The 27,317-nt window shown below is 47.8% G+C and overlaps 1 protein-coding gene across 2 annotated transcripts in view; it reads right to left on the bottom strand.

Moving 5' to 3' along the window:
- RCBTB1 (RCC1 and BTB domain containing protein 1) overlaps positions 1-25,379 on the bottom strand; it is a 72,788-nt gene extending 47,409 nt beyond the window's left edge. Inside the window, exons 1-6 of one of the 2 annotated variants that reach the window (XM_075334561.1) lie at positions 25,245-25,379; positions 21,592-21,759; positions 6,758-6,908; positions 3,468-3,628; positions 1,938-2,096; positions 235-342 (exon numbers count right to left, since the gene is read on the bottom strand). In XM_075334561.1, coding sequence (XP_075190676.1) covers positions 235-342; positions 1,938-2,096; positions 3,468-3,628; positions 6,758-6,908; positions 21,592-21,717 — 705 coding nt within the window. In that variant the 5' untranslated portion in view covers positions 21,718-21,759; positions 25,245-25,379. The remainder of the gene's footprint in view (positions 1-234; positions 343-1,937; positions 2,097-3,467; positions 3,629-6,757; positions 6,909-21,591; positions 21,760-25,244) is intronic. The other variant, XM_075334562.1, reaches the window with a different exon arrangement.
- Between the last annotated feature and the right edge of the window lie 1,938 nt (positions 25,380-27,317).

Genomic DNA, 27,317 nt, shown 5'->3' on the forward strand with positions numbered 1-27,317 from the left:
GGGTATTCCAGTTGTAAGTTTAAGGGGGATATCTCAAATGGGTAAAACTACCGCTGAGCCCAATCATTGGCTGCAGCACCGGAGATGTGACATCATGGCTGAAGCCTGTACACAATCATGGGAGCAGCGGAGGACCGCACTGGATGGAGAATGCTGGCTTATTTAACAAGTATTGAAGGGAAATCTCAAACTTCACTAATAACCCACAAGCTATTTAACAAGAAGTATTCTCACCTGAACTATACACACTTGCTGAACAAACACCACTTTACAGGGAATTAGTTGGTTTCCTGTACCCCCAACGCCAAGCTGACCAGTACCATTATAACCCCAGCCATAAACCTGGAGAGAAAATGCAAAACCAAAAAAACAACCAACACTTGTTAATGTATCTGACAGCATATTTCATCCTAAGCGTGACATGGACCATTTCTGGACAGGTGATAATGGCCATTTATTATGACTAGCTTTACAGTGACTTACGAGACAAATTATAAAGGTGCTGCACTGTGTTCTCCACTTACACCTGATATTTCGGCTTTATATTCCTTTCCATTAACCTTTTCACCAATTCTCTGGAAAGTAAATTGCTTACTATCACCAGAGTAAGGTTTGAGAAAGAGGTGAAAACACCCCCAAAAAAATTGGGGACAAAACACCATACTGCTATAAACCGTGCACATCACTGCTGAGTCCTATTGACACGCCTTCAGACCAAATGAGCAATCAACTGGGAGCAGCAGGCGCAGCGTTACTTCTTGTTGATTAACTCATTTGGTCCGAACGTGGTGAGAACCCAGCACTCACGTGACGTCACAATGTCATTTGTGTCCTTAGCCATAATTACAGACAGCACCATAATGGGAGGAGAGCAAAGGGTCTTATTTTAACAAGTGGAATCAGAAGGGGTTAAACTAGTAGTGAACAACCCCTTTAAGGCCTAAAGAGATGAAGGCCTAAAGGGTCCCTCCTCCCTGCTGAGATCTCACTTTGCTCAGTACAAGCTGCAGCTTCTACTGCACAGTCAAGATAGATGGGAGGACACTAAATACACCAAGACTGATATTTCTTACTCTTTAATTGGACAGCTCAAATCCAATTTAAAAAAAACCTAAAAAAAAACAAAAACAAAAACAAAACCGCTTTCTGCCAATGACTTAAAGGGAACCTGTCACCGGATGTTTATAATACCCAACGGTTGGCGCGGAGCAGATGGGTCGGATGAGTGTCTGTTCTCTGGGGTCCCGCGCCTCCTCTTTCAGCCATCTTCGTCCTCCTTCTGCCCTGCAGATCAAAGTGCACCTGCGCAGGACCTCAATGCCGGCTAGTGTAGACGTAGAACGCGACATCCACACTAGTTTCAGAAGGAGAACGAAGATGGCCGAAAGAGGCGGCGCCGGACCCAGAGAACGGAGACGCCCATCAACCCATTTGCTCCGTGCCGACCGTTAGGCAAGTATTATAAACATCCGGTGACAGGTTCCCTTTAAAGCACACTAGCCTCATTCTGTATAAGAGATTTATTTAATAATTGTGGCAGTTTGCATGGTGAAATCTTTGGACTGATCCACTTTCAATGTGAAAAGCGCTCACTTGAAAGTCCCAGATATTTAAAGGTATTAGTGCAAAATTTCAACATTGGAAATATATAATTGAAATTGGAACAGCGACACAATCACAAATGGGTGCAAGGTCCCTTAAAGCATTTCTCCAAATATTGCAATAGAAAAAAAAAAAAAAAAAAAAAAAAAAAAAAAAGCACTTTTAAGTACTTGCAAATAAATGGGGACTTTAATAGGCCAGTGGCAAAGTTTAGGTTCTACTTAAACATTTTTTCAAGCCTATTAGAGTCCCCTCTTATTCACATTGGAAATCGCAATATAGAAAATGTGCAGTATTGCCTTTATAGATATTGATACAAACCTAACTATCCTCACCTGTCCATTGTCTGTTATGGCCATAGAACATGTTGGTCCAGCAGCTATGGCAATGACCACCTTGGTTTGTAGCTGAGCACACACTCTGCGAGGGGTTGGCTGGTTTGCTGTGGTGCCAGAACCAATTTGTCCACAGTTATTGTATCCCCAGGCAAACACCTAAGTGGTGAAAAAGACGAACCACAGAAAGATCATGCACACTGCACTACACAGTAGGGGGAGATTTACTAAGCTGGCTGTGCCAGAATCTGCCCTATAATCTAAAAGCAGCATATTGGAGAGACAAAGACCCTTATTCCACTGATGTGTCACTTATTGAGCCACTTGCTGTAGTTTTGATGATAAAACCGTGATTATATAAAAAGTGTAGCAACCAGAAAAGTAAATGACATCACTAAAAGCAGGGTCTCTGCCCCAATATCATGCTGCACTCAAATGGTAGATAACCATCAGGCAAACGCACGATTGGGGAGTAGGGAGAGAACTAAGGCCAAAAAGAAGAGCTCGGCTGCAAAAGCGCAGCCATTAAAACTCCAATTACCTGATCCTCATCTCTGAAATCTGTTGGGGGAAAGCTGGGAGGACCACTATACACACCAGATGGGTGGTCTGATTTTGTTAAAGTGTTTACATCACTATATCAATAAGAAGCTAAGGCGGCTTTCACACTACGTTTTTTTAACATCCGTCATGAACTTTTTTTTAACACAAAAACGGATCCAGTGCAAATGTGTTTTCATTTTAATGCATTTGCAATGGACTCGCGCCAACCTGCGTTCACATGCGTTTGCATGCTTTATAGTGAGAATCCAGCTAGTTGCAGTTTAACATTTTTCAAAAACGCTACTTGTACGGTTTTTGAGCTGCATCAAAATACTGCAAAGTGCTGGATCCTGACTATACTACATGCAAACGCATGTGACCGCTGACATGCTGATAGACAGGATCCTGCTTGCTCTACGGAGCATGCCCAGAAACTAGCCTCTGGTGATCAGTCCCTCTCCCCCTCCCTCTCTGCCTCTCTCACCTCTCCCCCGCCTGAGAGCTGCGGACACTCGTAACCAAGATAAATATCGGGTAACCAAGCAAAGCGCTTCTTAGTTACCCGATGTTTACGTTGGATACGTGTGCAGGGAGCCCGGTTCCTAGCACCTGCGGATGCTCGTAACCAACGTAACTATCGGGTATCCAAGCAAGTTATCCGATGTTTACCTTGGTTACGAGCCTCTGCAGCTGTCAGATGCCGGCTCCCAGTCTATCACGTTCAGTTCCACTGACTCCCGATTACATGACTCCAATGCCCGCCCATAAACTTAAAGTGACAGGATCCTGCAAAATAACACATGCGGTTTTTTTGCTGTAAAAGCAGGATCCGCTTTTACAGCAAAAAACGTTCATGACGCATGTTAAAAAAACGTAGTGTGAAAGCAGCCTAAGTTGTAAACAAATTGTGTGAACTTTGCTCAGAACATTACAGCGATTTGTGTAGAAATATCTTTGGTATTTAGTCCATGGTTTACATGACATTACCTCTCCTTCTGATGTTAACACCATTGAGTGATGGGAGCCACAAGCCACTTGCATCACTTTCTTCAGTTCAACACAGATCTGGATAGGGACGGTACCTTGGACAGTGTTACCATTCCCAAGCTGGTTGTACCCATTGTGCCCCCAAGCATAAAGCTCTCCATCTAGAGAAAAAAAAACAAAACAAGACACAAAAATATTACTAACAGCTGCACAGAACAGGACAATGCACCAGACAAAAAAGGTAAGAAGCACATCTACCGAGAGGTTTGCACAGATTACTAATGGGAACATGGAAGGAGGCAAGTGCTACTTTGGGGATTACGTGTGTTGCTGAAATTGAAAGGTGGAACTGCTGTAAATATTTTGGGGAGGGTAGATATTGCAGTGATTGTAAGTTCTAGAATTCAGCAATCCGGACTATTAAAAGGTTTACATATTCTTTGTGATGTTTTTGTATATCCAATATCCATATTAAAATGTTAAAAAAGTGTTAACGCTAAACATTCAAATGTATGCAGCTTCCTTATCTGTGTAGACTTTGACAGAGTCAACAGGCAAGTAAGTTTTCTTTTTCGGTTTCAGTCCAGGGTGCAGCAGAGAGCTCATGTACGGTTGGAGGCCCAGGTATTACAGAATAACAAAGCTCCAAGTACTTCCCTGCTACCATCCCATCCAATGTCTGTTAGTTTTATTATGAATAGTACTGCAGCGGCTTTTCAACAGGAGTAGTTATGATAATCCAGCTAAGCATATGCAGTGGAACCTTTGATTCCGAGCATAACTGGTTCAGGGAGTGCGCTCTTTAACCAAATTACTCTTATATCAAAGCAAATTTTCCCATAGAAATAATTGAAATACAGACAATTCGTTCCACAACCCAAAAATATTTACTGTATACAAATTATTACAGTAATACAATATAATGTACTGTATTCATATAAAATTACTACAGTACACCAAAATAAAACAAATTAAACTGCACATTAGCTTATAATAGAATTGTTGGTGTGCAGAAGGTACGGTAGAAGCAATGTGCTGCACTGGTTAGCCGAAAGAGTACAATACTGTATCCACAAATGCAAATTGATAGAAATGCTATATAGTATATACTGTATTGTACAATGGTATACAGTAAACATTACATATGGACAGAAAGTTACCTCCAGAGCGGGTCAGAGCGCGGTGAAAGGACGGAACTGGAAGTGTACACGGTGGGATTTGCAAATCATTGCTCTGAAACCAAGTTACATTTTTTTTTTAAAAAGCTTTGCTAGTCTTGCAAAACGCTCTAAAACCAAGTTACTCTTAATCCAAGGTTCCACTGTATGTCAAATTCTGCCCCATAAAAAGGTGATATTTTGCGACCACCGCTCTCACAGCCCAGTCTTGGATTTCTTCTATTAGCATCATTAGTGCAGATAGAGTTGACAGACCTGATGAAAGAGAGGGACTCGGCGTCTGACATTTCAGCGTAGGGGGGAGTACAGTATGGTTATCTCAGTGTGTATGGAGGGTACTGTAGAGTATCCTACTGTGTTTCAGGGGCACTTTTGATGGCAACAAACTATGGAGCCAATATAAGGGCAATCCAGAGACGTCAATAGGAGGAAAGTAGGAAAGGTACTGTATTTTAAGACGCAACGGATTATAAGACGCACCCTAAATTTAGAGATAAACAAAAGGTTAAAAAAAATAAAATAAAAGGGGGTCCGTCTTATACTCAAATGTCTTACTTGATGGAGGGGTGGCAGCAGTGGTGGAGCGGGGACAAAGGTGGCGGGTCAGTGGTGGCAGCGGAAGCTGCGGTGATTGTGTGGTAGAGCAGGCCAGTGCGGAAAGTGTCCCAGTCTGTCCGCGGTCCGTGCTTCAAAGAAATGGTGCCCGGAGCGGTGCATGCGCAGATGGAGCGCTCATCCAAGAGCTCCACCTGCGTACGTGCTGACTCCCGGCGCCATCATTTGAAGCTGGACCGCGGACAGACTAGGACACCCGCCACACAGCCACCGCAGTCCGCACAGCTACCCAGCCGCCCTCGCACAGTGTCAGCTAGCAGGCCGCCCGGCCACCCGCAGAGAGGCCGCCGGGACAGAAGCAGCCGGCTACCCGCATGCACCGACAGGCACCTGCACAGACAGCACTCTGCCAATTCACCTCCCGGTAAGCTATATTCCGATTTTAAGACGGACCCCTAATTTTCCTCCCAAATTACAAAGCTACAAAGTTGTGAGACATGCTCTTCTGTGACCCCCACCGAATATTAATGTATCTCTTTTTAGTGAAGGGGGGGGTTGAGTAGGACTTAATTGCGACTTCTGTAATGGGGCCCCATGGTTTCTAGGTTGACCCCTGTGAGGAAGCACCCAGTGCCCGACTCATGTGATCTGACTCTTAAGATCTATTAATTAAAATGTACTTTGCTTGTGGAACAACAACTTTGCTTTGTATAAAAAGTTCATAGTCATTGATCAGGAAACACTACCTCCCATTGTAAAAAAAACAAAAAAAAAAAAAAATCAAGGTTGGCCTGTGACTGTCAAAGTTCTTAATTTTAACCCTCTGAGTTTGACAAAGTGGTTGACTACTTTCTGAAATGCAGAAGTGTGCTGGCAAAAAAAAAAAAAAAAAGCCACACCATGCCACAGCAGCTACATCCACCTCTTCTGGTGACCATAAGTAAACACTGGATGAGGCGGCTGCCATATGCATAAGGCCGGGACCACACGGGGGACTATTGCAATCCTCGCATGACACTCGGCTCACGCTGGCAGCACAACAGGAGCCGAGTGTCATGCGAGTGTCACTGCGACTGAGGTCCGATCATGCGATCAGACCACAGCTGCGGGGGGCGGGCCGGCACTGAGGAGGGGAGGGCCGGCACATTTATCTGCCTCTCTCCTCCGTAGCTGGCTATTGCCATTCTCGCCCTGCACTCGCGGTAGACCGGTGTACTGCGAGTGCAGTGCGATTTTTCTCTTGTCCCATAGACTTGAATGGGTGCGAGAGAAAGGGGATCACATTACACCTGCAGCATGCTGCGATTGCTTTCTCGGTCCGATTAGGGCTGAGTAAACCGCTCATGGGTGCTGACAGTAATATTGGTCCGAGTGGAATGCGATGTTTTATCACATTCCACTCGCTCAGATTTTCATGCCGTGTGTCTTAGGCCTAACCATCAAAATCTCCCACAGCTCCACCAGGGCCAGGGGCCAGCAGGTCCTTGAGAAACCTCCCGTACCTACACAGTATGAGTGGGGGAGCGGTAGGTGAGCTATTAAATGATTACCACATACCTTCAGTGCAGACCAGTACATGGGGGCCGCTGCCATAACTAATGCCAGTTATTTTCTTGCCACAAAGGATATCAAGTCTTCTTGGAGTCATCGTACTTTGGTTGTCACCAGTTCCCAGACAATTACTGCAATTCTGCCCAAACGCAAATACCTGGAAACAAGATTAAAAGAAGGGAATTTTGTTTACTTACCGTAAATTCCTTTTCTTCTAGCTCCAATTGGGAGACCCAGACAGTGGGTGTATAGCTACTGCCTCTGGAGGCCGCACAAAGAACTACACTTAAAAGTGTAAGGCCCCTCCCCTTCTGGCTATACACCCTCCCGTAGGAGTACGGATTCCTCAGTTTTAGTACCAAAGCAAGAAGGAGGAAAGCCAATAACAGTTTCAAAAACAAATTCAATCCGATAACAAGATCGGAGAACTTAAGAAACAACATGAACAACATGTGCACCCGAAAAACGAAACCCTAAGAACAAATAGGGCGGGTGCTGGGTCTCCCAATTGGAGCTAGAAGAAAAGGAATTTACGGTAAGTAAACAAAATTCCCTTCTTCTTTTTCGCTCCTAATTGGGAGACCCAGACAGTGGGACGTCCAAAAGCAGTCCCTGGGTGGGTAAAAAGATACCACATGAACGGGCTGTCAGACAGCCTCTTCCTACAGGTGGGCCACCGCCGCCTGAAGGACCTGTCTACCTAGGCTGGCATCTGCCGAAGCGTAGGTATGCACTTGATAGTGTTTGGTAAACGTGTGCAGACTCGACCAGGTAGCCGCCTGGCACACTTGCTGAGCCGTAGCCTGATGCCGCAATGCCCAGGACGCACCCACGGCTCTGGTAGAATGGGCCTTCAGTCCAGATGGGATCGGAAGCCCAGCAGAACGGTATGTGTGAAGAATTGGTTCCTTGATCCACCGCGCCAGGGTGGATTTGGAAGCTTGCGTTCCCTTATGCTGACCAGCGACTAGGACAAAGAGCGCATCAGAACGGCGTAGAGACGCCGTGCGAGAAATGTAAATCCTGAGTGCTCTCACCAGGTCCAACAGATGTAAACCCTTTTCAAATTGGTGAACTGGATGCGGACACAAAGATGGCAAAGTGATATCCTGATTGAGATGAAAGGAAGAAACCACCTTGGGAGAAAACTCTGGAATTGGACGCAGTACTACCTTGTCTTGGTGAAACACCAGGAAGGGAGATTTGCAAGATAATGCCGCTAGCTCGGACACTCTTCGAAGAGACGTGACCGCCACAAGAAAAACTACCTTTTGTGAAAGCCGAGAAAGGGGAACCTCTTTCAAAGGCTCGAAAGGCGGCTTCTGGAGAGCAATGAGAACCTTGTTCAGATCCCAGGGTTCCAATGGCCGTCTGTAAGGAGGGACGATATGACAAACTCCTTGGAGAAACGTGCGTACTTTAGAAAGCCGTGCCAAGCGCTTCTGAAAGAATACGGATAGCGCGGAGACTTGACCCTTAAGCGAGCTAAGCGACAAACCTTTTTCCAACCCAGACTGCAGGAAGGAAAGAAAAATTGGCAATGCAAATGGCCAGGGAGAAAACCCTTGAGCCAAGCACCACGCTAAGAATATCTTCCACGTCCTGTGATAGATCTTAGCTGAGGATGGTTTTCTAGCCTGTCTCATTGTGGCAACAACTTCATGAGATAAACCTGAGGCCGCTAGGATCCAGGACTCAATGGCCACACATTCAGGTTCAGGGCCGCAGAATTCAGATGGAAAAACGGCCCTTGAGACAGCAAATCTGGACGGTCTGGTAGTGTCCACGGTTGGCCTACCGTGAGATGCCACAGATCCGGGTACCACGACCTTCTTGGCCAATCTGGAGCGACGAGTATGGCTCGATGGCAGTCAGACCTGATTTTCCGGAGAACTCTGGGTAACAATGCTAGAGGTGGGAACACATAGGGGAGTCGGAATTGCGACCAATCCTGAACCAAGGCGTCTGCCGCCAGCGCTCGGTGATCGTGAGACCGTGCCATGAAAACTGGGACCTTGTTGTTGTGCCGTGACGCCATCAGATCGACGTCCGGCGTCCCCCAGCGGCAACAGATCTGCTGAAACACGTCCGGGTGAAGGGACCATTCTCCTGCGTCCATGCCCTGGCGACTGAGAAAGTCTGCTTCCCAGTTTTCCACGCCTGGGATGTGAACTGCGGATATGGTGGACGCTCTGCTTTCCACCCACGTCAAAATCCGCTGGACTTCTTGAAAAGCTTGGCGACTGCGTGTTCCCCCTTGGTGGTTGATGTACGCCACCGCCGTGGAATTGTCCGACTGAATCCGAATCTGCTTGCCTTCCAGCCATTGTTGGAAGGCTCGCAGGGCAAGATAGATTGCTCTGATTTCCAGAACATTGATCTGCAGGGTGGACTCTTCCTGAGTCCACGTACCCTGAGCCCTGTGGTGGAGAAACACCGCTCCCCACCCTGATAGGCTCGCATCCGTCGTGACCACTGCCCAGGACGGGGGAAGGAACGACTTTCCCTGTGACAATGAGGTGGGGAGAAGCCACCAACGCAGAGAGTCCTTGGCAGTCTGAGAGAGGGAGACAGTCCTGTCGAGGGACGTCGATTTCCCATCCCATTGGCGTAGAATGTCCCATTGTAGAGGGCGCAGATGAAACTGCGCGAACGGGACTGCCTCCATTGCTGCTACCATCTTTCCTAGGAAATGCATGAGGCGCCTCAGTGAGTGCGACTGGCTCTGAAGGAGAGATTGCACTCCAGTCCGTAGCGAGCACTGCTTGTCCAGTGGAAGCCTCACTATCGCTGAGAGAGTATGAAACTCCATGCCAAGATAAGTCAGAGATTGGGTCGGGGTTAGATGAGACTTTGGAAAGTTGATAATCCACCCGAAACTCTGGAGAGTGTCTAGTGCCACCTTCAGACTGTGTTGGCATGCCTCTTGAGAGGGTGCCTTTATAAGCAGGTCGTCTAGATACGGGATGACCGAGTGACCCTGCGAGTGCAGAACAGCTACTACTGCTGCCATGACTTTGGTGAAGACCCGGGGGGCTGTTGCCAGACCGAAAGGTAACGCTACGAACTGTAGGTGTTCGTCGTGTATGACGAAGCGTAGGAAACGCTGATGCTCTGGTGCAATCGGCACGTGGAGATACGCATCTTTGATATCTATTGATGCTAGAAAATCTCCTTGAGACATTGAGGCTATGACGGAGCGTAGGGATTCCATCCGGAACCTCCTGACTTTTACGTGTCTGTTGAGCAACTTTAGATCCAGGACGGGTCGATACGATCCGTCCTTTTTTGGGACCACAAACAGATTGGAGTAAAAACCGTGACCTTGTTCCTGAAGAGGGACGGAGGTCACCACTCCTTCCGCCTTTAGAGCGGCCACCGCCTGCAACAGAGCATCGGCTCGGTCTGGTGGTGGAGAAGTTCTGAAGAAACGAGTTGGCGGACGAGAACTGAACTCTATCCTGTACCCGTGAGACAGAATATCCCTCACCCAACGGTCTTTGACGCGTGACAGCCAAATGTCGCCAAAGTGGGAAAGCCTCCCACCGACCGCGGGTGTGGGAATCGGAGACCGCAAGTCAGGAGGACGCCGTCTTGGCAACGGTTCCTCCGGCTGTCCTTTTTGGGCGTGACTGAGACCTCCAAGAATCTGAGCGTCTCTGGTCTTTTTGAGTCTTTTTTGACGAGGCGAATTGGGACCTGCCCGGTCCTCGAAAGGACCGATAACCAGACTGACCCTTCCTCTGTTGGGGTTTGTTTTGTCTGTGTTGCGGTAAGGATGAGTCCTTACCCTTGGAGTGTTTGATGATTTCATCCAAACGCTCTCCAAACAATCGGTCACGAGAAAAAGGCAAATTGGTTAAGCACTTCTTGGAATGAGAATCTGCTTTCCAATGTCTCAACCACAGGGCCCTACGCAAAACAACGGAGTTGGCTGACGCCACTGCCGTGCGGCTTGTAGCGTCAAGAACAGCATTAATCGCGTACGACGCGAATGCCGCCATTTGCGAGGTCAATGGTGCTACCTGCGGGGCAAATGCACGTGTGACTGAGTCGACTCGCGCAAGCCCGGCTGAGATAGCTTGGAGTGCCCATACGGCCGCAAAAGAAGGCGCTAATGACGCTCCAATCGCTTCATAGATGGATTTCAGCCAGAGCTCCATCTGCCTGTCAGTGGCATCTTTAAGTGCCGCTCCATCTTCAACTGCAACCAAGGATCTAGCTGCAAGCCTGGAAATTGGAGGATCCACTTTTGGACACTGGGTCCAACCCTTGACCACCTCAGGGGGAAAAGGGTAGCGTGTATCTTTAAGCCGTTTAGGAAAACGCCTTTCAGGATAAGCGTGGGGTTTCTGGATTGCGTCTCTAAAGTCAGCGTGGTCCAGAAAAGTGCTTAATGTACGCTTAGGGTATCTGAAATGGATTCTCTCGTGCTGCGAAGCTGACTCCTCTACAAGAGGAGCTGGTGGGGAAATATTTAACATCTTATTGATGTTAAATATAAGATCATTAACTATGGCGTCACCATATGGTGTATCTAGATTGAGAGCGGTCCCAGGATCAGAATCCTGATCAGTTACGTCCGCCTCATCACCCATAGATTCATCTCGCTGGGATCCTGACCATTGAGATGAATGTGAAGGCCCGTCATAGCGAGCCCGCTTAGGCTGCCCGGGGCCATCGTCCGAGTCAGAGTCTTCACCCTGAGGTGTATATGCCCGTCCCGGAGCTTGATTCAGCTGAGGGGGACCAGGGGGCAATGATTGCACAGTGTCCGTGGCCTGAAGTACAGGCCTAGCTCGCAATGTGTCAAGAATTTGTGACATAGTGAGAGACATTCTGTCAGCAAAAGCTGCAAACTCAGTTCCTGTCACCTGGACAGCATTCACAGGTGGTACACCCTGGGTCACGTCCAGCAGAGGTCCCGACTGTGCAAGCGCCGCAGGGGCCGAGCACTGCACACAATGGGGGTCCGTGGAGCCTGCCGGTAGAAAAGTCCCACATGCGGTGCAGGAAGCATATAATGTCTGTGCCTTGGCACCCTTGCGTTTTACGGACGACATGCTGCTGGCTCTCTGCAATGTGAGAGAGTCTATAGCCAAAGGGCGACCAGCGCTATGTAATACCAAGTATTTGTAGAAACAAAATACTAAGAATACTACTGGCACAAGAGGGGGTGAGCCCTGAGGGCTGCTTACCGCCCGCTGAATAGCGGGTAAGAGGCGCAGAATTCCTTGTCTGGGTCTCCCCGGCTCCCCTCTGCAGCTCAGAGTGTCAGCAGGAATGGCTGCCGGCGTCTGTGGAGAGGGGCGGTCCGTGGGAGTTTCCAAACAAAAGTGCGGGAAACAGTGTCCCCTCTGTGCCGATTGTGAGGGCTGGAGTATGTAAAAACGACTCCAGCCCTCGGCGCTGATGCACTGGCCAGCGTCCCGCCCCTCTCCTGACTGGCAGGTCTGGGGGCGGGAACGAACGGAAGCAGGCCGCAAAAGCCGGGGACTCGAGTTATCAGCGCGGCCGCCGTAAAAGCGCGGGCCGCGCTGAAGTCCCCGGCGCACCACAAGTGCCAGCCGCGCCGCAGTCCCAGCGGCCGGCGCGACCGATTCCCAGAAGTGTGCCTGCTTCAGCAAAGCTGAATGAGGCCATGGCACAAGCGCCGTAGCGCTGATGTCCCCCGGCGCACTACAACACCCAGCATGCTGCGGTGTGAGCGCCAAATGCACGGGGACACAGAGTACCTTGAGGAAGCAGGGCCATGTCCCTGATGTACTCCGCTCCATCCAGCATCTTCTCCAGGGGCTGTAGATGGAGCACGGTCTCAGTGCCTGGAGACCAGTAAATCCCACTTCACCCAGAGCCCTGTAAAAAGGGATGGGGAAGGAATCAGCATGTGGGCTCCTGCCGCCGTACCCGCAATGGGTACCTCAACCTTACAAACACCTCCGACATACAGTGGGGTGAGAAGGGAGCATGCTGGGAGCCCTGTATGGGCCCTCTTTTCTTCCATCCGACATAGTCAGCAGCTGCTGCTGACTAAAAACAATGGAGCTATGCGTGCGTGTGTGACCTCCTTCGCACAAAGCTAAAACTGCCTCATAAGTGTCAGAAATATACCAGAAATGAACCAGACATGACCAGAAGGTAAACTTCAGCTCTTTCTAACCAAGTTTCCCACTGACACAACTTACTTGTTAAATCATATACTTACCACACTACTCCCACCATGTTCACCTATGCCCTCACAGTCTTTGCCCCTCTCCTCCTCACTCTCCTTCGCTATCCCCACACCCCAGCACCCTCTAAGCAAATATTCATCTCCCCCTCCCTCCTGCCTTCTCATCTGTCCTCATCTGCTGACCTACTCCTGAACCTCAGATCGCTCCTAATATCGCGCAGACCATGCCGTTCACTCTCCTTCTCCCACCTGCTCTCCCTTTCTCTACTCCTTCTCACTGCTGGTGACATAGCCCCCAATCCTGGCCCCCCATGGATGGTACACCCCTCTTTATCACCCACCCACCACTCTCCACATAATAGTAACTACCGCAATCTATCCAACATAAAAACTATTCCCCTCTCACCCACTCTGCCGCCCCCTCTCTCAGGAGCGCTCTGGAATGCCCGCTCAGTGTGTAATAAACTGCACATCATTCATGATCTCTTTACCTCCAGCAATCTATCCTTTCTAGGCATCACCGAAACATGGCTGACACCATCCAACTCTGCCTCCCCAGCTGCACTATGCTACGGTGGCCTGCACTTCTCCCACACTCCTCGCCCTGGCAATAGACAAGGTGGAGGAGTGGGCCTCCTTCTTTCTAACAACTACAACTTCACCACAATCCCACCTCTACCCTCCCTCGACCTGCCTTCCTTTGAAGTGCACTCTGTCCGAATCTATTCTCCCTCCAACCTCCAAGTGGCTGTCATATACAGACCCCCGGGCGCCACCACTGCCTTCCTCGACCACTTCTCTGCCTGGCTTCTACACTTTCTCTCTGCTGACATTCCCACCATCATCATGGGTGACTTCAACATCCCCACTGACACTCGCCAACAAGCTGCTTCCAAACTCCTCTCCCTTGCTTCGTCTTTTGGCTTAACTCAGTGGTCCACCTCTGCCACCCACAAAGATGGAAACACACTAGACCTCATCTTCACCCGCCTCTGTCCCCTTTCTGACTTCACAACTTCCCCCCTCCCCCTATCTGACCACCATCTTCTGACCTTTTCAGCCCTGTCCTCCTCACCTACCCCCCCTGTCCAGCACCTAGCACATCCCCGCAGAAACCTTGCACACCTCAACATGCACACCCTCGCCGACTCTATCCTCCCACTGTCCTCCATATCGTCCCTCCACGACACAGACAGCGCCACCACTTTCTACAACACCACCCTCACATCAGCCATTGATTCAGTCGCTCCCCTTGTGCATGGCAGAGTGAGACGAATCAATAGACAGCCCTGGCACAACAGCCTCACTAAAAAACTTAGGCAAAGGTCTAGGGCTGCAGAGCGGCGGTGGAAGAAAACGCACTCCCAGGAAGACTTCACCACATTCAAAAATGCAATTCACACATTTCGTTCAGTCCTCACCTCCACTAAACACGATTACTTCAGAAACCTCATATCCTCTCTAACACACAACCCCAAACAGTTATTCAACACTTTCAACTCCCTCCTTCGCCCACCACTGCCCCCTCCAACCTCCCTCATTTCTGCAGAAGACTTTGCCACCTATTTCCAAGAAAAAATCGACCTAATAAGGCAAGTCTTCTCTGCTCAGCCACCACAACCCCTTCATGTAGCTGACCACTGCCCCTCCCCCATAAACTTCCTCCCCACCATCACCGAAGGAGAGCTTGCACGTCTGCTCTCAAAAGCGCACCTCACCACCTGCGCACTTGACCCCATGCCATCCCACCTCCTTCCCAACCTCACCACCATCCTTATTCCAGCTTTAACCCATCTCTTCAACCTATCTTTAACGACTGGAACCTTCCCCTCTGCCTTTAAACATGCAACAGTCACACCTATCCTAAAGAAACCTTCCCTCGATCCAACCTCTACTACCAGCTACCGCCCCATATCACTACTCCCACTTGCCTCAAAACTCCTGGAACAGCATGTCCATGCTGAACTTTCCTCCCACCTCTCCTCTAACGCTCTCTTTGACAACCTACAGTCCGGCTTCCGTCCACATCACTCCACCGAAACTGCCCTGACTAAAATCACAAATGACTTGCTTACTGCCAAAGCGAACAAGCACTTCTCTATACTCCTACTCCTAGACCTGTCCTCAGCCTTCGATACCGTTGACCACTCCCTCCTATTACAGACCCTCTCTTCCCTTGGTGTCAGAGATCTTGCCCTCTCTTGGATCTCTTCATACCTCTCAAATCGCACTTTTAGTGTCTCCCACTCCCACACAACCTCTTCATCCCACCATCTCTCTGTTGGCGTCCCTCAAGGCTCTGTCCTAGGACCCCTACTTTTCTCTATCTACACATTTGGCCTGGGACAACTCATAAAGTCCCATGGCTTCCAATACCACCTATATGCCGACGACACCCAGATCTACCTCTCTGGCCCAGATGTCACATCTCTGCTGTCCAAAATCCCGAAATGTCTATCTGCTATATCCTCCTTCTTCTCCTCTCGCTTCCTAAAGCTCAATGTGGCCAAAACTGAACTAATCATCTTTCCTCCGTCTCACCTACACTCTCCACCTGATCTATCTATTACAATAAATAACACCACGCTCTCGCCAGTACCCAAAGTTCGCTGCCTCGGAGTGACCTTTGACTCTGCCTTATCCTTCATACCACACATCCAATCCCTCACCACCTCCTGCCGTCTTCAACTCAAAAATATTTCCAGAATCCGCCCTTTCCTCAATTTGCAATCAACTAAAATGCTAGTGCATGCCCTCATAATCTCCCGCCTCGACTACTGTAACATCCTCCTCTGTGGCCTCCCTGCCAACACGCTTGCCCCTCTCCAGTCCATCCTTAACTCTGCTGCCCGACTTATCCACCTCTCTCCTCAATACCACCCCGCTTCTCCTCTCTGCATGTCCCTCCACTGGCTTCCAATCTTCCACCGTATCCAATTCAAACTTCTAACACTGACCTACAAAGCTGTGCATAATCTTTCCCCTCCGTACATCTCCGAACTACTCTCCCACTACACTCCAACACGTCACCTCCGGTCCTCCCAAGATCTCCTCCTCTCCTCCTCTCTCATTCGCTCCTCACACAACCGACTCCAAGACTTCTCCCGAGCATCCCCAGTCTCCTGGAACTCGCTGCCTCAACACGTCAGACTATCCCCTACCCTTGCAAACTTCAAACGGAACCTGAAAACGCACCTGTTCCGAAATGCCTACAATCTACAATGAACTCGCTGCCGCCCGACCACCGTGCGGAGCTGCCGCCCGACCACCGTGCGGAGCTGCCGCCCGACCACCGTGCGGAGCTGCCGCCCGACCACCGTGCGGAGCTGCCGCCCGACCACCGTGCGGAGCTGCCGCCCGACCACCGTGCGGAGCTGCCGCCCGACCACCGTGCGGAGCTGCCGCCCGACCACCGTGCAGAGCTGCCGCCTGACCTACACCCCACCTATTGTCTCCTCTCCATAATCCTATAGAATGTAAGCCCGCAAGGGTAGGGCCCTCTTCCCTCTGTACTAGTCTGTCTACTGTAACTTGTATACGTATTTTGTATGTAACCCCCTTCTCATGTACAGCACCATGGAATTAATGGTGCTCTATAAATAAATAATAATAATAATAATAATAATAAAACTGAGGAATCCGTACTCCTACGGGAGGGTGTATAGCCAGAAGGGGAGGGGCCTTACACTTTTAAGTGTAGTTCTTTGTGCGGCCTCCAGAGGCAGTAGCTATACACCCACTGTCTGGGTCTCCCAATTAGGAGCGAAAAAGAAAGTTACCGTATGTAGTCCGAGAACATGACCTGTACAATTTCTGCAGTTACTGAGCAACAATAGACTTAAAGGGGCTGGAGTGTAATATGAAGTACATTGGTTGGTGTAAGATTGCAGATTTTGGTTTTTTTTCCCCCCTTCTGTATTCAAATTCATAGATTGCAAAGCAGGGAACCCTGCAGAAACCATCCAGAAGTACCAAGGCCTAATCACTGCAGAAAGGTAGGTGAGAAAATCCACCAGTAAAAGATTTTTACAAGCCTGCATCCAGGTTATATAATCCCTCTAATTAACAGTGTATTGTCTACACTTCATGTATAATTAGAGCTGTTTTTATAGCAAGTGGATAACCTAGTAAAGCCATTCTGGAAGACCTAGATAGCAATAAAAATTTGTAGAGGCAGAAATACCGCAACACTTATACCTTAATAAGCCAGTTAAAAGGGAATCTGTCACCAGGTTTAGGTTTCTCAATCTGAGAGCAGTATAAAATGGAGGCGGAGAGCAGGATTCTAGCTCTGGGTCACTTACTGGCTAGATGCAGTTTTGAAAAAATCAGCACTGTAGCTCTGATCGATCGTTCAATGAGGAGTTCAGTGGAAAGGGAAATTTCATCCAAAAACATTTACAACTACACTAAATTACCCAAGAGTGTCACCATTCTAAAATCTGCACCCCTCAAAATCACATTCAAGAAGTGTATTAACCCTTCAGGTTCTTCACAAAAGTGCAGTGAAAACAAAGCGAAAACACAGAAAGCGAACAACAATACAGGGAGCAAGGGGAATGTATACTGATAGTATGGGGAACAAACCATGGATAGAAATTTTGAGAACATAAAATAAAGAGCGAGGGGGAAAATTTGAGGACTGGTATGAGGAGCAACTGGGTAGGATGGGGTGCGGACACAGTATGGTGAGCGAGGGGAAAAATGTATATGGATACTGTATGGGGAGTGTGGGGGGGGCCTGAGTACGAAGGCAGTGAGGAGACCGTATGTGATGAGAAAAAAAAAATGTGAAGAAGCAGTATGGAGAGGGTAGCACAAGGGGACCGTGACGGGGGGTGGGGGGGGGTGGAGCAGACAAGTGCTGGAGTGATCGGTGAGTTCATACTTACCTGTATCGCAAAGCTACTTGGTTTCCAGCCGGATACTGGAGAAGATGGCAGGGCCTGGACGAGCTCCGGCTGTCGCATGACCGCAGCCCGTGCAGGCCCCGCTCACCTCTTCCAGTCCGCTCCTGGCTTCGTCACAGTCTTCTACACCGAACGAAGAGTCTCCGGTGTCTTCAATCAAGAAAGGTAAGTATAGAGATCAGCACGGAAAAATCCGCAGGAATAATTGACATGCAGTTACATGCGGCTGCGGGAAATCTGCAGCATTTCCTGCAGGTGCAAAATCCGCAGCATTGATACAACACTCCTTAACCCCTTAACGACCCATGACGTACTAGAGACGTCATGGATCGTGTGCCGGTAAGCCCCGCCCCCTGCCGCCGGCAGGCGGCGGCGATCGGCGCACATATCAGCTGTTATCAACAGCTGATGTGTGCCTGCTAGCCGCGGGTGGAATCGCTTCCACCCGCGGCCATTAACCCCTTACATTTCGCTGCCAAAGTCTTGGCAGCGATATGTATATGGGCGCCGCCATGACAGTGACTTACCCCGCCCCCACCGGAAGTCACGTGACATGATCACGTGACTTTCGCCGGTTGCCATGGTAGCACAGGGTCATGTGATGACGCCTGTAGCTAACATGAGTCACTTCCTCAATGCCGGAATACAGCCGGCATTGAAAGTGAAGCAGCAAATCTGCAGTTCTCAGCTCTGTAGCTGAAATCTGCAGATAGTGCAAAGCGATCGGATTGCTGATCGCAATAGCCCCCTAGAGGGACTAGTAAAATAAAAAAAAAAAAAAAGTAAAAAAAAAGTTTTAAAAAATTAAAAAAAAATAAAAAAACCTAAAAGTTCAAATCACCCCCCTTTCACCCCATTGAAAATTAAAGGGTTAAAAAAATAAAAAATACACACATATTTGGTATCGCCACGTTCAGAAATGCCCGATCAAAATATAAAATCAATGAATCTGATCAGTAAACGGCATAGCGGCAAAAAAATTCCAAACGCCAAAATTACGTTTTTTGGTCGCCGCAAATTTTGCGCAAAATGCAATAACAGGCGATCAAAACGTAGCATCTGCGCAAAAATGGTACCGTTAAGAACGTCAGGTCGAGACGCAAAAAATAAGCCATCACTGAGCCTCAGATCCTGAAAAATGAGAACGCTACGGGTTTTGGAAAATGGCGCAAAACGTGCGCCACGTTTTTTGGACAAGCTTGTGAATTTTTTTTAACCCCTTAGATACAAGTAAACCTATACATGTTTGGTGTCTACAAACTCGCACCGACCTGAGGCATCATACCCACACATCAGTTTTACCATATAGTGAACACGGTGAATAAAATATCCCAAAAACTATTGTACAATCCCACTTTTTTTGCAATTTTTCCGCACTTGGAATTTTTTTGCCATTTTCCAGTACACTATATGGTAAAACTTATGGTTTCATTTAAAAGTACAACTCGTCCCGCAAAAAACAAGCCCCAATATGGCAAGATTGATGGAAAAATAAAAAAGTTACGCCTCTCGGAAGAAGGGGAGCAAAAAACAAAAACGCAAAAACGGAAAGTGCCCGGGGGCTGAATGGGTTAAAGTCCTAAGGATAGCATGGGGAGTGTCTGTACTTTGGTATACCTGCGGATTTGTCTGGAAAATCCCGAAAATCCGCAGGCATTTTTTCCCGTCGGTGCATAGCCTTCGGGTGCGTGCCCAAGATCAGTGTTCACAGCGTTTTGGAAGCAGCATGCTTCAGCTGCGTCTAATGCTGCGGTGTACAGTACAAACAGAAATTGATCACAGAAAAAAATGTGACCATGCACAACACTAAGAGGTATATGGTGTAAAATAATTAGTATATGTTCAAAAGAATAGTGTGTGGGTCTTATGGATGTAGCTGACCTATGGTAGCAATAACTAGGCACCGAGATATAGAACAAAAAATTCTAAAGAAAACCGATTTAGTCAAAAGGTATAACAAATTTTATTATTAAAATGACAGCCAACTGGCAGAGAACCTAAAAAACAGAGGCATCACATGTATAAATATTGAGAAGGTAGGGACAGGTATCCATGCACAGGTATTGAGATACTAGAACTGATGGTTGTATTAAAGCAAAAATTCAGATATACAATACCATAACAAATTGACACAGTTGTTCACAGTAATGTCTATGGTATATATAGTCACTAACCATTAGGTATCTATTTAATAAAAAAAGGGGGGATTGTGGAAACATATATTGCTAGCCATAGAGGGTGTCAGAAGCAAAACCATATGTATAGTTATCAGCATTCACATTAGTATGTGCAGTAATGATGGCTGTGGTATGCTTATGTAAATAAATGTTATGAAGGTGTACATACACACAGCTCAGAAAAATCATTAATATGGCCTGTTGTGCAAAGGTAACTGTGGCAAATATATATGAATCAACCTAAATAGAGACATGGTTATAAAGAAAAGGTTTTTTTACCTGGACACAAGAAGACCTGGGCTCACATGTGACGCCAACCCAGACACGCACGTTTCGGCGTCACCTTCGTCATGTGACGGCGTCACATGACGAAGGTGACGCCGAAACGTGCGTGTCTGGGTTGGCGTCACATGTGAGCCCAGGTCTTCTCGTGTCCAGGTAAAAAAACCTTTTCTTTATAACCATGTCTCTATTTAGGTTGATTCATATATATTTGCCACAGTTACCTTTGCACAACAGGCCATATTAATGATTTTTCTGAGCTGTGTGTATGTACACCTTCATAACATTTATTTACATAAGCATACCACAGCCATCATTACTGCACATACTAATGTGAATGCTGATAACTATACATATGGTTTTGCTTCTGACACCCTCTATGGCTAGCAATATATGTTTCCACAATCCCCCCTTTTTTTATTAAATAGATACCTAATGGTTAGTGACTATATATACCATAGACATTACTGTGAACAACTGTGTCAATTTGTTATGGTATTGTATATCTGAATTTTTGCTTTAATACAACCATCAGTTCTAGTATCTCAATACCTGTGCATGGATACCTGTCCCTACCTTCTCAATATTTATACATGTGATGCCTCTGTTTTTTAGGTTCTCTGCCAGTTGGCTGTCATTTTAATAATAAAATTTGTTATACCTTTTGACTAAATCGGTTTTCTTTAGAATTTTTTGTTCTATATCTCGGTGCCTAGGTGTACAGTACAAGCATAGTGGATGGGATTTCTAAAAATACCATGCCCACTGTGCTTGTTTTTCTTGCATCATACACTGACTTGTGGTGCGACTTTCCGAACCGCAGAATGTCAATTGTTTGCTGCATCGGAAGTGTCCCTCAATAGGGAGAACACAAGCGAGAGGCCGCAGCACCACAAACACTGATCGTGGGCACGGACAGCTGCGGTTTCCTGCGGAGAAGACTCACGACCCCGCAAGTCAGGACGCTGTGAGTCCTGATCGTGTGCATGTACCCTTAAAAAGGAGCTGTCCATAGAAACCCAGGCAACAGGCACAGATCAGCCAGCTGTGTAGTTTACTAGTCAGTACCAGCCAGTGGGTGTATTAGTCCATTACAATAAGCAGTGAGAAGTGCAACTGTATGCAGCATCCATGCAGCGCCCGCCTGTAGACGCATCATTCACATTTGCATCATAGGAACAGATTCTGAACAATACCTTTAAAGAGGGCGAGAGGCAAAGCAGCCATAATTTGTAAAAGCAAAAAACAAGAAAAAAAAAAAAAAAACCCTGACCCCCCCCCCTTCCCCCAAACACTTACTTCATCATTGTCAGTGGTGTAGATGACTTCATTTGCACAAGTACCAAACACACAGGCTTGTCGGATGGATGCCACCTCCAGGGGTGATAATAAAGTGAATAACGGCCACTTCCCAAAATCCACCATGGTCTGATAGTGTTTCACATCAGTTATAGGTAATCTGAACAGCTACAAAGCAAAGAAAACTTCAATTAAAGCCAAGTATTGTGCTAGGTGCCTAACATGCAGCATTTTCAGATCTTCCATAGAAGTGAACGTAGAGCGGCGTTTCAGCACTGACTGCAAAGCGCAACGGCTCCATATCCAGACACTACTAGCAGACCCTGATACCATATGTCAGGGTCCCTGTCAGACCCTGTTTAAACTGCAACTTATAGAAGCCGTAATAGAAGTTACCAGATTTCCAACTAGAAACCTGGTGACTAGGGCTGAGCGGATCCAACGCTCTCTGGGTGCCGGACCCGGGCGTGGGATTCCAGGTGCATGATCCGGATTCGGCAATTAAAGTAAAAGCAAAAGAAAAAAAAAATAAGTGCGTTTCATACTTAGGCCTATGCCACACGGCATGGAAATCAGAGAGTGGAATGTGATAAAACATCGCATTCCACTCGGACCAATATTAGCCTATGTGTCAGCACACGAGCGATTATTTTCTCGGCCCCAATTGGACCGAGAAAACAATCGCAGCATGCTGCGACTGTAAATGCGAGACTTTCTCTCGCACCCATTCAAGTCTATGGGGAGAGAGAAAGATTGCACTGCACTCGTGGTACACCGGTGTACTGCAAGTGCAGTGCGAGAATGGCAATAGCAGACTTCGGAGGAGAGAGGGAGATAAATCCATCCTTCTCCTCCATGCCAGCCCACACCTCACTAGCACTGGCCCGTCCCCCGCAGCTGAGGTCCGATCACATGATTGGACCTCAGTCGCAGGGACACTCGCATGACACTCTGCTCCCGCTGTGCTGCCAGTGCGAGCCGAGTGTCATGCGAGGATCGCATTAGTCCCAGTGTGGCCCCGGCTTTACAGAGACTGTCATGGCGGCACACTGCTTCCAGGTCGCGCATTCACTTCCTGTACTGTGCATCACATACCAACAGCTTTCAGTGTTTTCCCCGCCCACTGGCCATCCTCTCATCTGTGATTGGTTGCAAGCTGATGCGCCCTCAGCCTGTGACAGTATCTGCCTACAGTCATCGCGGCTCAGTTATAGGCTACACTCAGAGCTGGCAGTCTTCTCTATGGCTGTTAGCTGTGACATGTAGCAGAGATGAATGTGTCATCATGGGACCTCGTGTGGATTACGCCAGAGTTGCAGGGTGTTGTGGGTTAATAAAGAGGTGAAGGAGGGTGTGCATTTCGTACTTTATTCCAAATAAAGGATTTTTTTCTCTGTGTTTATTAACTTTCATTTACAGGTTAGGGTAATGCAGGTATCTCAGACGCCTGTGCCATCACTAACCTGGAGCTTAGTAGCAGCTGTGCGCTGCTAGTTATCCCTTATTACCCCTGCTCCAGTGCAATCGAGAAGAGCCGGTGTCGTGCCGGGATTGTCTCATCTAATAGATGCGGCAATACTGCGCGGCTGCGAATACAAGCCCCCTGCCAGCGTTATGACTAGGGATAAAAATTGGGGTGGAACCGCACGGCTGTTTTTTAAATTATTTTTTTTACACAAAAAAAACTGCGTGCGATTTTTCTTAGGCCGTAGTCACACTTGCGAGGGACTGCCGTGAGTCTGACATCACAGCACAGCCACGCACTTCTGACAGGAGCGTGCATGCGTTTCTGAAACACATGCACGTTCACGATACTGACCTGCAAATACTTGCACTGCTTTCCCCGCCCACCGGCTGTCCTGCCGCCTGTGATTGGATGCAGACAGACACGCCCCCAGCCTGTGACAATGTCTGCTGCAGTCATCGCAGCTCAGTAATAGGCTACACTTATAGCCGGCAGTCTTCTCTATGGCTTCTAGCTGTGAGATGTAGCAGAGCTGGATGTATCGTTGTGGGACCTCGTGTGGATTACGACGGAGCTGTAGGGTGTTGGGGGTTCATAAAGTGGTGAAGGAGGGTGTGTTTTTGTACTTTATTCCAAATAAAGGAGTTTTCTTTGAGTTTATGCTTATTTACATTCATTTACAGGTTAGTGTGATACAGGTATCTCAGATGCCTGTGCCATCACAAACCTAGGGCTTAGTAGCAGCTGTGTGCTGTTATTAACCCCTTATTACCCAGATTGGCACTGCATCAGGCCAACAGGAGGAGCCGGTAACGCACCGGGATTGTCACATCTAATAGATGCGGCAATACCGGGCGGCTGCAGGCTGAGAATACCAGCCCCAGCCGACATTGTGGCTGGGGATGAAAATTAGGAGGAACCACACTTTTTTAAAATTTATTTAAATATAGAATAAAAAAAAAAAAAAAGCCAGTCACACTTGCGAGTGATACACTGCATTCCCCGCCCACCGACCGTCCTGCCTGTGATTGGTTGCAGTCAACTGACACTGCCACTCAGGGTGGGAGCGCGTCTAACTGCAACCAATTACACGCTCCGGTGGGCGGGCAAAGTAGTGAATATTGAATTGTTAGCTTCGGAAGGGCTTAGCACCATGACACAGACTGAGTATGCCGCGCTCGCTCCTACCCCCTATTCCCTCCACAAACGTTTTTAATCTCTGGCTTCTGGTCCCCATTGACTTATATGGGCACCGGATTCTGGAGCGGATCGGACTCTAAAATCTGGCAGTGATCCGCCGGTCCCGGTTTTTGGCGGGTTCAATCAACTCTACTGAAGACCTGAGCTTTAACCATGAAACTAGTCTGGTGGATCTTTAATTGAAAGGGAACGAACCAGCAGGTTTTTCCCTTATAATTAGAGGCAGTGCCATACCGGTGCTAGGAGGCTGATTACCTTTGGTTGATAAATCCGAGTCTTGACTGCAGAATAATCTTTGTCCAGACATCGGAAAATGTGCTGCCGCCGCTCCGTCATCTCCAGTAAGATGGCGCTGGAGATCGCAGTAAATGCATGCGCTGATTCCAATGCCATTTTATTGAAAAGTTGGAGAAAAACTTGAAAACTAGTAATGCGCAGGCAATAGCACAAAATGCAGCGACAGAGGGGAGACATTTAAATTGAGGGGAGGAAGCAGAACTAGAGACCCGACCCACAAAGCCCGGCCCGATGCTCAGACATGGCACAAGTGACATTTTCGGATGTTTCAACAAAGATTATTCTGCAACTTAGAAGCCTCGGACTTATCAGCCCAAGGGGTCATGTGATCAGCCTCCTAGCACCGGTATGGCGCTGCCTCTAGATTATAGGGCAAAAGCCTGCTGGGTGGTTCCCTTTAAACTCAGTTCTTCCTCCTGGAAAAGTATAAATCGTCAACTGGGCGGCACCAGTCCACTGTGTGTATTATGACCCTACAGACCCGTCTCATTGACAGTCCCGCCAGCCTCAAGCCCCCTCCCCCACGAGAACCGCTGCACTGACACTGACAGGAGGAGGGGTAACAGCAGGACCGACCCAGGAACAGCGCCACACACCCGCAGTGTGCGAGTCTCCGCATTCCCGGCTAGTGTGCTGTCCCGCAGCAGCAGCTGACACTGCACATATACAGGGGACGCAGACGCGCTTATACCTTGTCCGGCTCGGAGGCCGGCTCCGGTGCGAGCTTCACCTCCGGGGAGACCGCACGTCTGACCGGCTGCCGGGAGTGCGGCGGGTGTCGGTGCAGGTTACGTCGCCAAACGAATACCGGGCGGGGCGGGGCAAAAGCCATGTCACGTGGTGTCAAGACTTTATCACTGGAGAGAAAAAAAAGGAGGCAAGAACAACGCAGATTAAATAACGATAGATGATTGGTTCTTGTTCTCTGGAGGGTTCTGATTGGTAGCGCTGTTCCCGCCTCCGGATATATAAGTGCAATAGTGCATGTGTCCGCTCTCTGGCGGGGAGGAGAGCGCTAGTGGAATGGTTCCACTTAGCAGTATGAAGTTGTTTCCGCTTCATAGTAGAAGTGATGCTGAGTTGTGGGGCGGAAATAGACATGGACAAGCCTGTGGAGTAGGGATAGTGCATTAGAGGCCTGTAGGTAGGGATTCTGGCCTTACAGACCTTGCTGCTTCTGCGATGTAAAAAATGCTAGTTCTGCTTGACGGTCTCTTGTGAAGGTGGGACCCCGGGTACAGCAGGGAGTAGGCCAGCGGGTATGAGGTCTCTTTCACACATCAGTTTTTTGCCATCAGGCACAATCTGGCAAATTGGGGAAAAAAAACTGATCCGGTGCCTGATGCGTGTTTTTTTTTTTTGTTTTTTTTTTCTTTTTCCTCAGACTTCTATTAGCGCCGGCTTGCGATGCATGGCCTCATGTTTCATCCATCGTACGACAGATCTGGCAAAAATCGTCTGTCGCTGATGGAAGCAGCGTTCAAAGGAATGTTTTTTGGGACCGGTGAAAAAAGGCGCCGTCCGTATATTTTTTTTTTTTTCTTTCATGGAAGCCTATGGGCACCGGATCCATTGTCCTCCGTCAAATGAAGGAATCAGGCAACGGATTTTTTTTTTGTTTCTGGCCGTGCCCAGACGTGTAAATTCACAAATAGTCTTTAACTTTTTTTTTTTTTTTTTTCTTTGGCCTTTCAGTTTCTCATCTCTCTCTCGTGCTGCTGCCTAAAAAAAAGTATCCTATTTTCTGATAATGCCACTCTTGGCTGCGTACGTAATTTAACCCCTTCAGCCCCGGGGGCACTTTCCGTTTTGTTTTTTGCTTCCCTTCCGAGAGCTGTAACTTTTTTATTTTTCCGTCAATCTTGCCATATGAGGGCTTGTTTTTTGCGGGACGAGTTGTACTTTTAAATTAAACCATAAGTTTTACCATATGGTGTACTGGAAAACAGCAAAAAAAATTCCAAGTGTGGAAAAACTGCAAAAAAAAGTGTGGTGGCACAATAGTTTTTGGGATGTTTTATTCACGGTGTTCACTATATGGTAAAACTGATGTGTGGGTATGATGCCTGAGGTCGGTGCGAGTTTGTAGACACCAAACATGTATAGGTTTACTTTTATCTAAGGGGTTAAAAAAAATCACAAGCTTGTCCAATAAAAGTGGCGCACGTTTTGCGCCATTTTCCAAAACACGTAGCGTTCTCATTTTTCTGTATCTATGGCTCAGTGACTGCTTATTTTTTGCGTCTCGGGCTGTCATTTCTAATGGTACCATTTTTGCGCAGATGCTATGTTTTGATCGCCTATTATTGCATTTTGCGTAAAACTTGAGGCGACCAAAAAACGTAATTTTGGCGTTTGGAATTTTTTTGCCACTACGCCGTTTACCAATCAGATTAATTGATTTTATATTTTGATAGATCGGGCATTTCTGAACGCGGCGATACCAAAACTGTATATTTATTTATTTTTTAACCCTTTAATTTTCAATGGAGGGAAAGGGGGGTAATTTGAACTTTTAGGTTTTTTTTTTATTTTTTTAAAACTTTTTTTTTTTTAATTTTACTAGTTCCCCTAGGGGGCTATAGCGATCAGCAAGCCGATCGCTCTTATCTATCTGCTGATCACAGCTATACAGCTGTAAACAGCAGATTCAGTCACTTCCTGTTTCTCTCTGCTCTCGGCCGAGGGAAAACGAAAGTGAAACTTCATAGCTGCAGGCGTCATCACATGACCCTGTGCTACGATGGCAACCACCGAAAGTCAC

The sequence above is a fragment of the Anomaloglossus baeobatrachus genome, chromosome 2 (genome assembly GCF_048569485.1).
Source record: "Anomaloglossus baeobatrachus isolate aAnoBae1 chromosome 2, aAnoBae1.hap1, whole genome shotgun sequence".
Taxonomy (NCBI): domain Eukaryota; kingdom Metazoa; phylum Chordata; class Amphibia; order Anura; family Aromobatidae; genus Anomaloglossus; species Anomaloglossus baeobatrachus.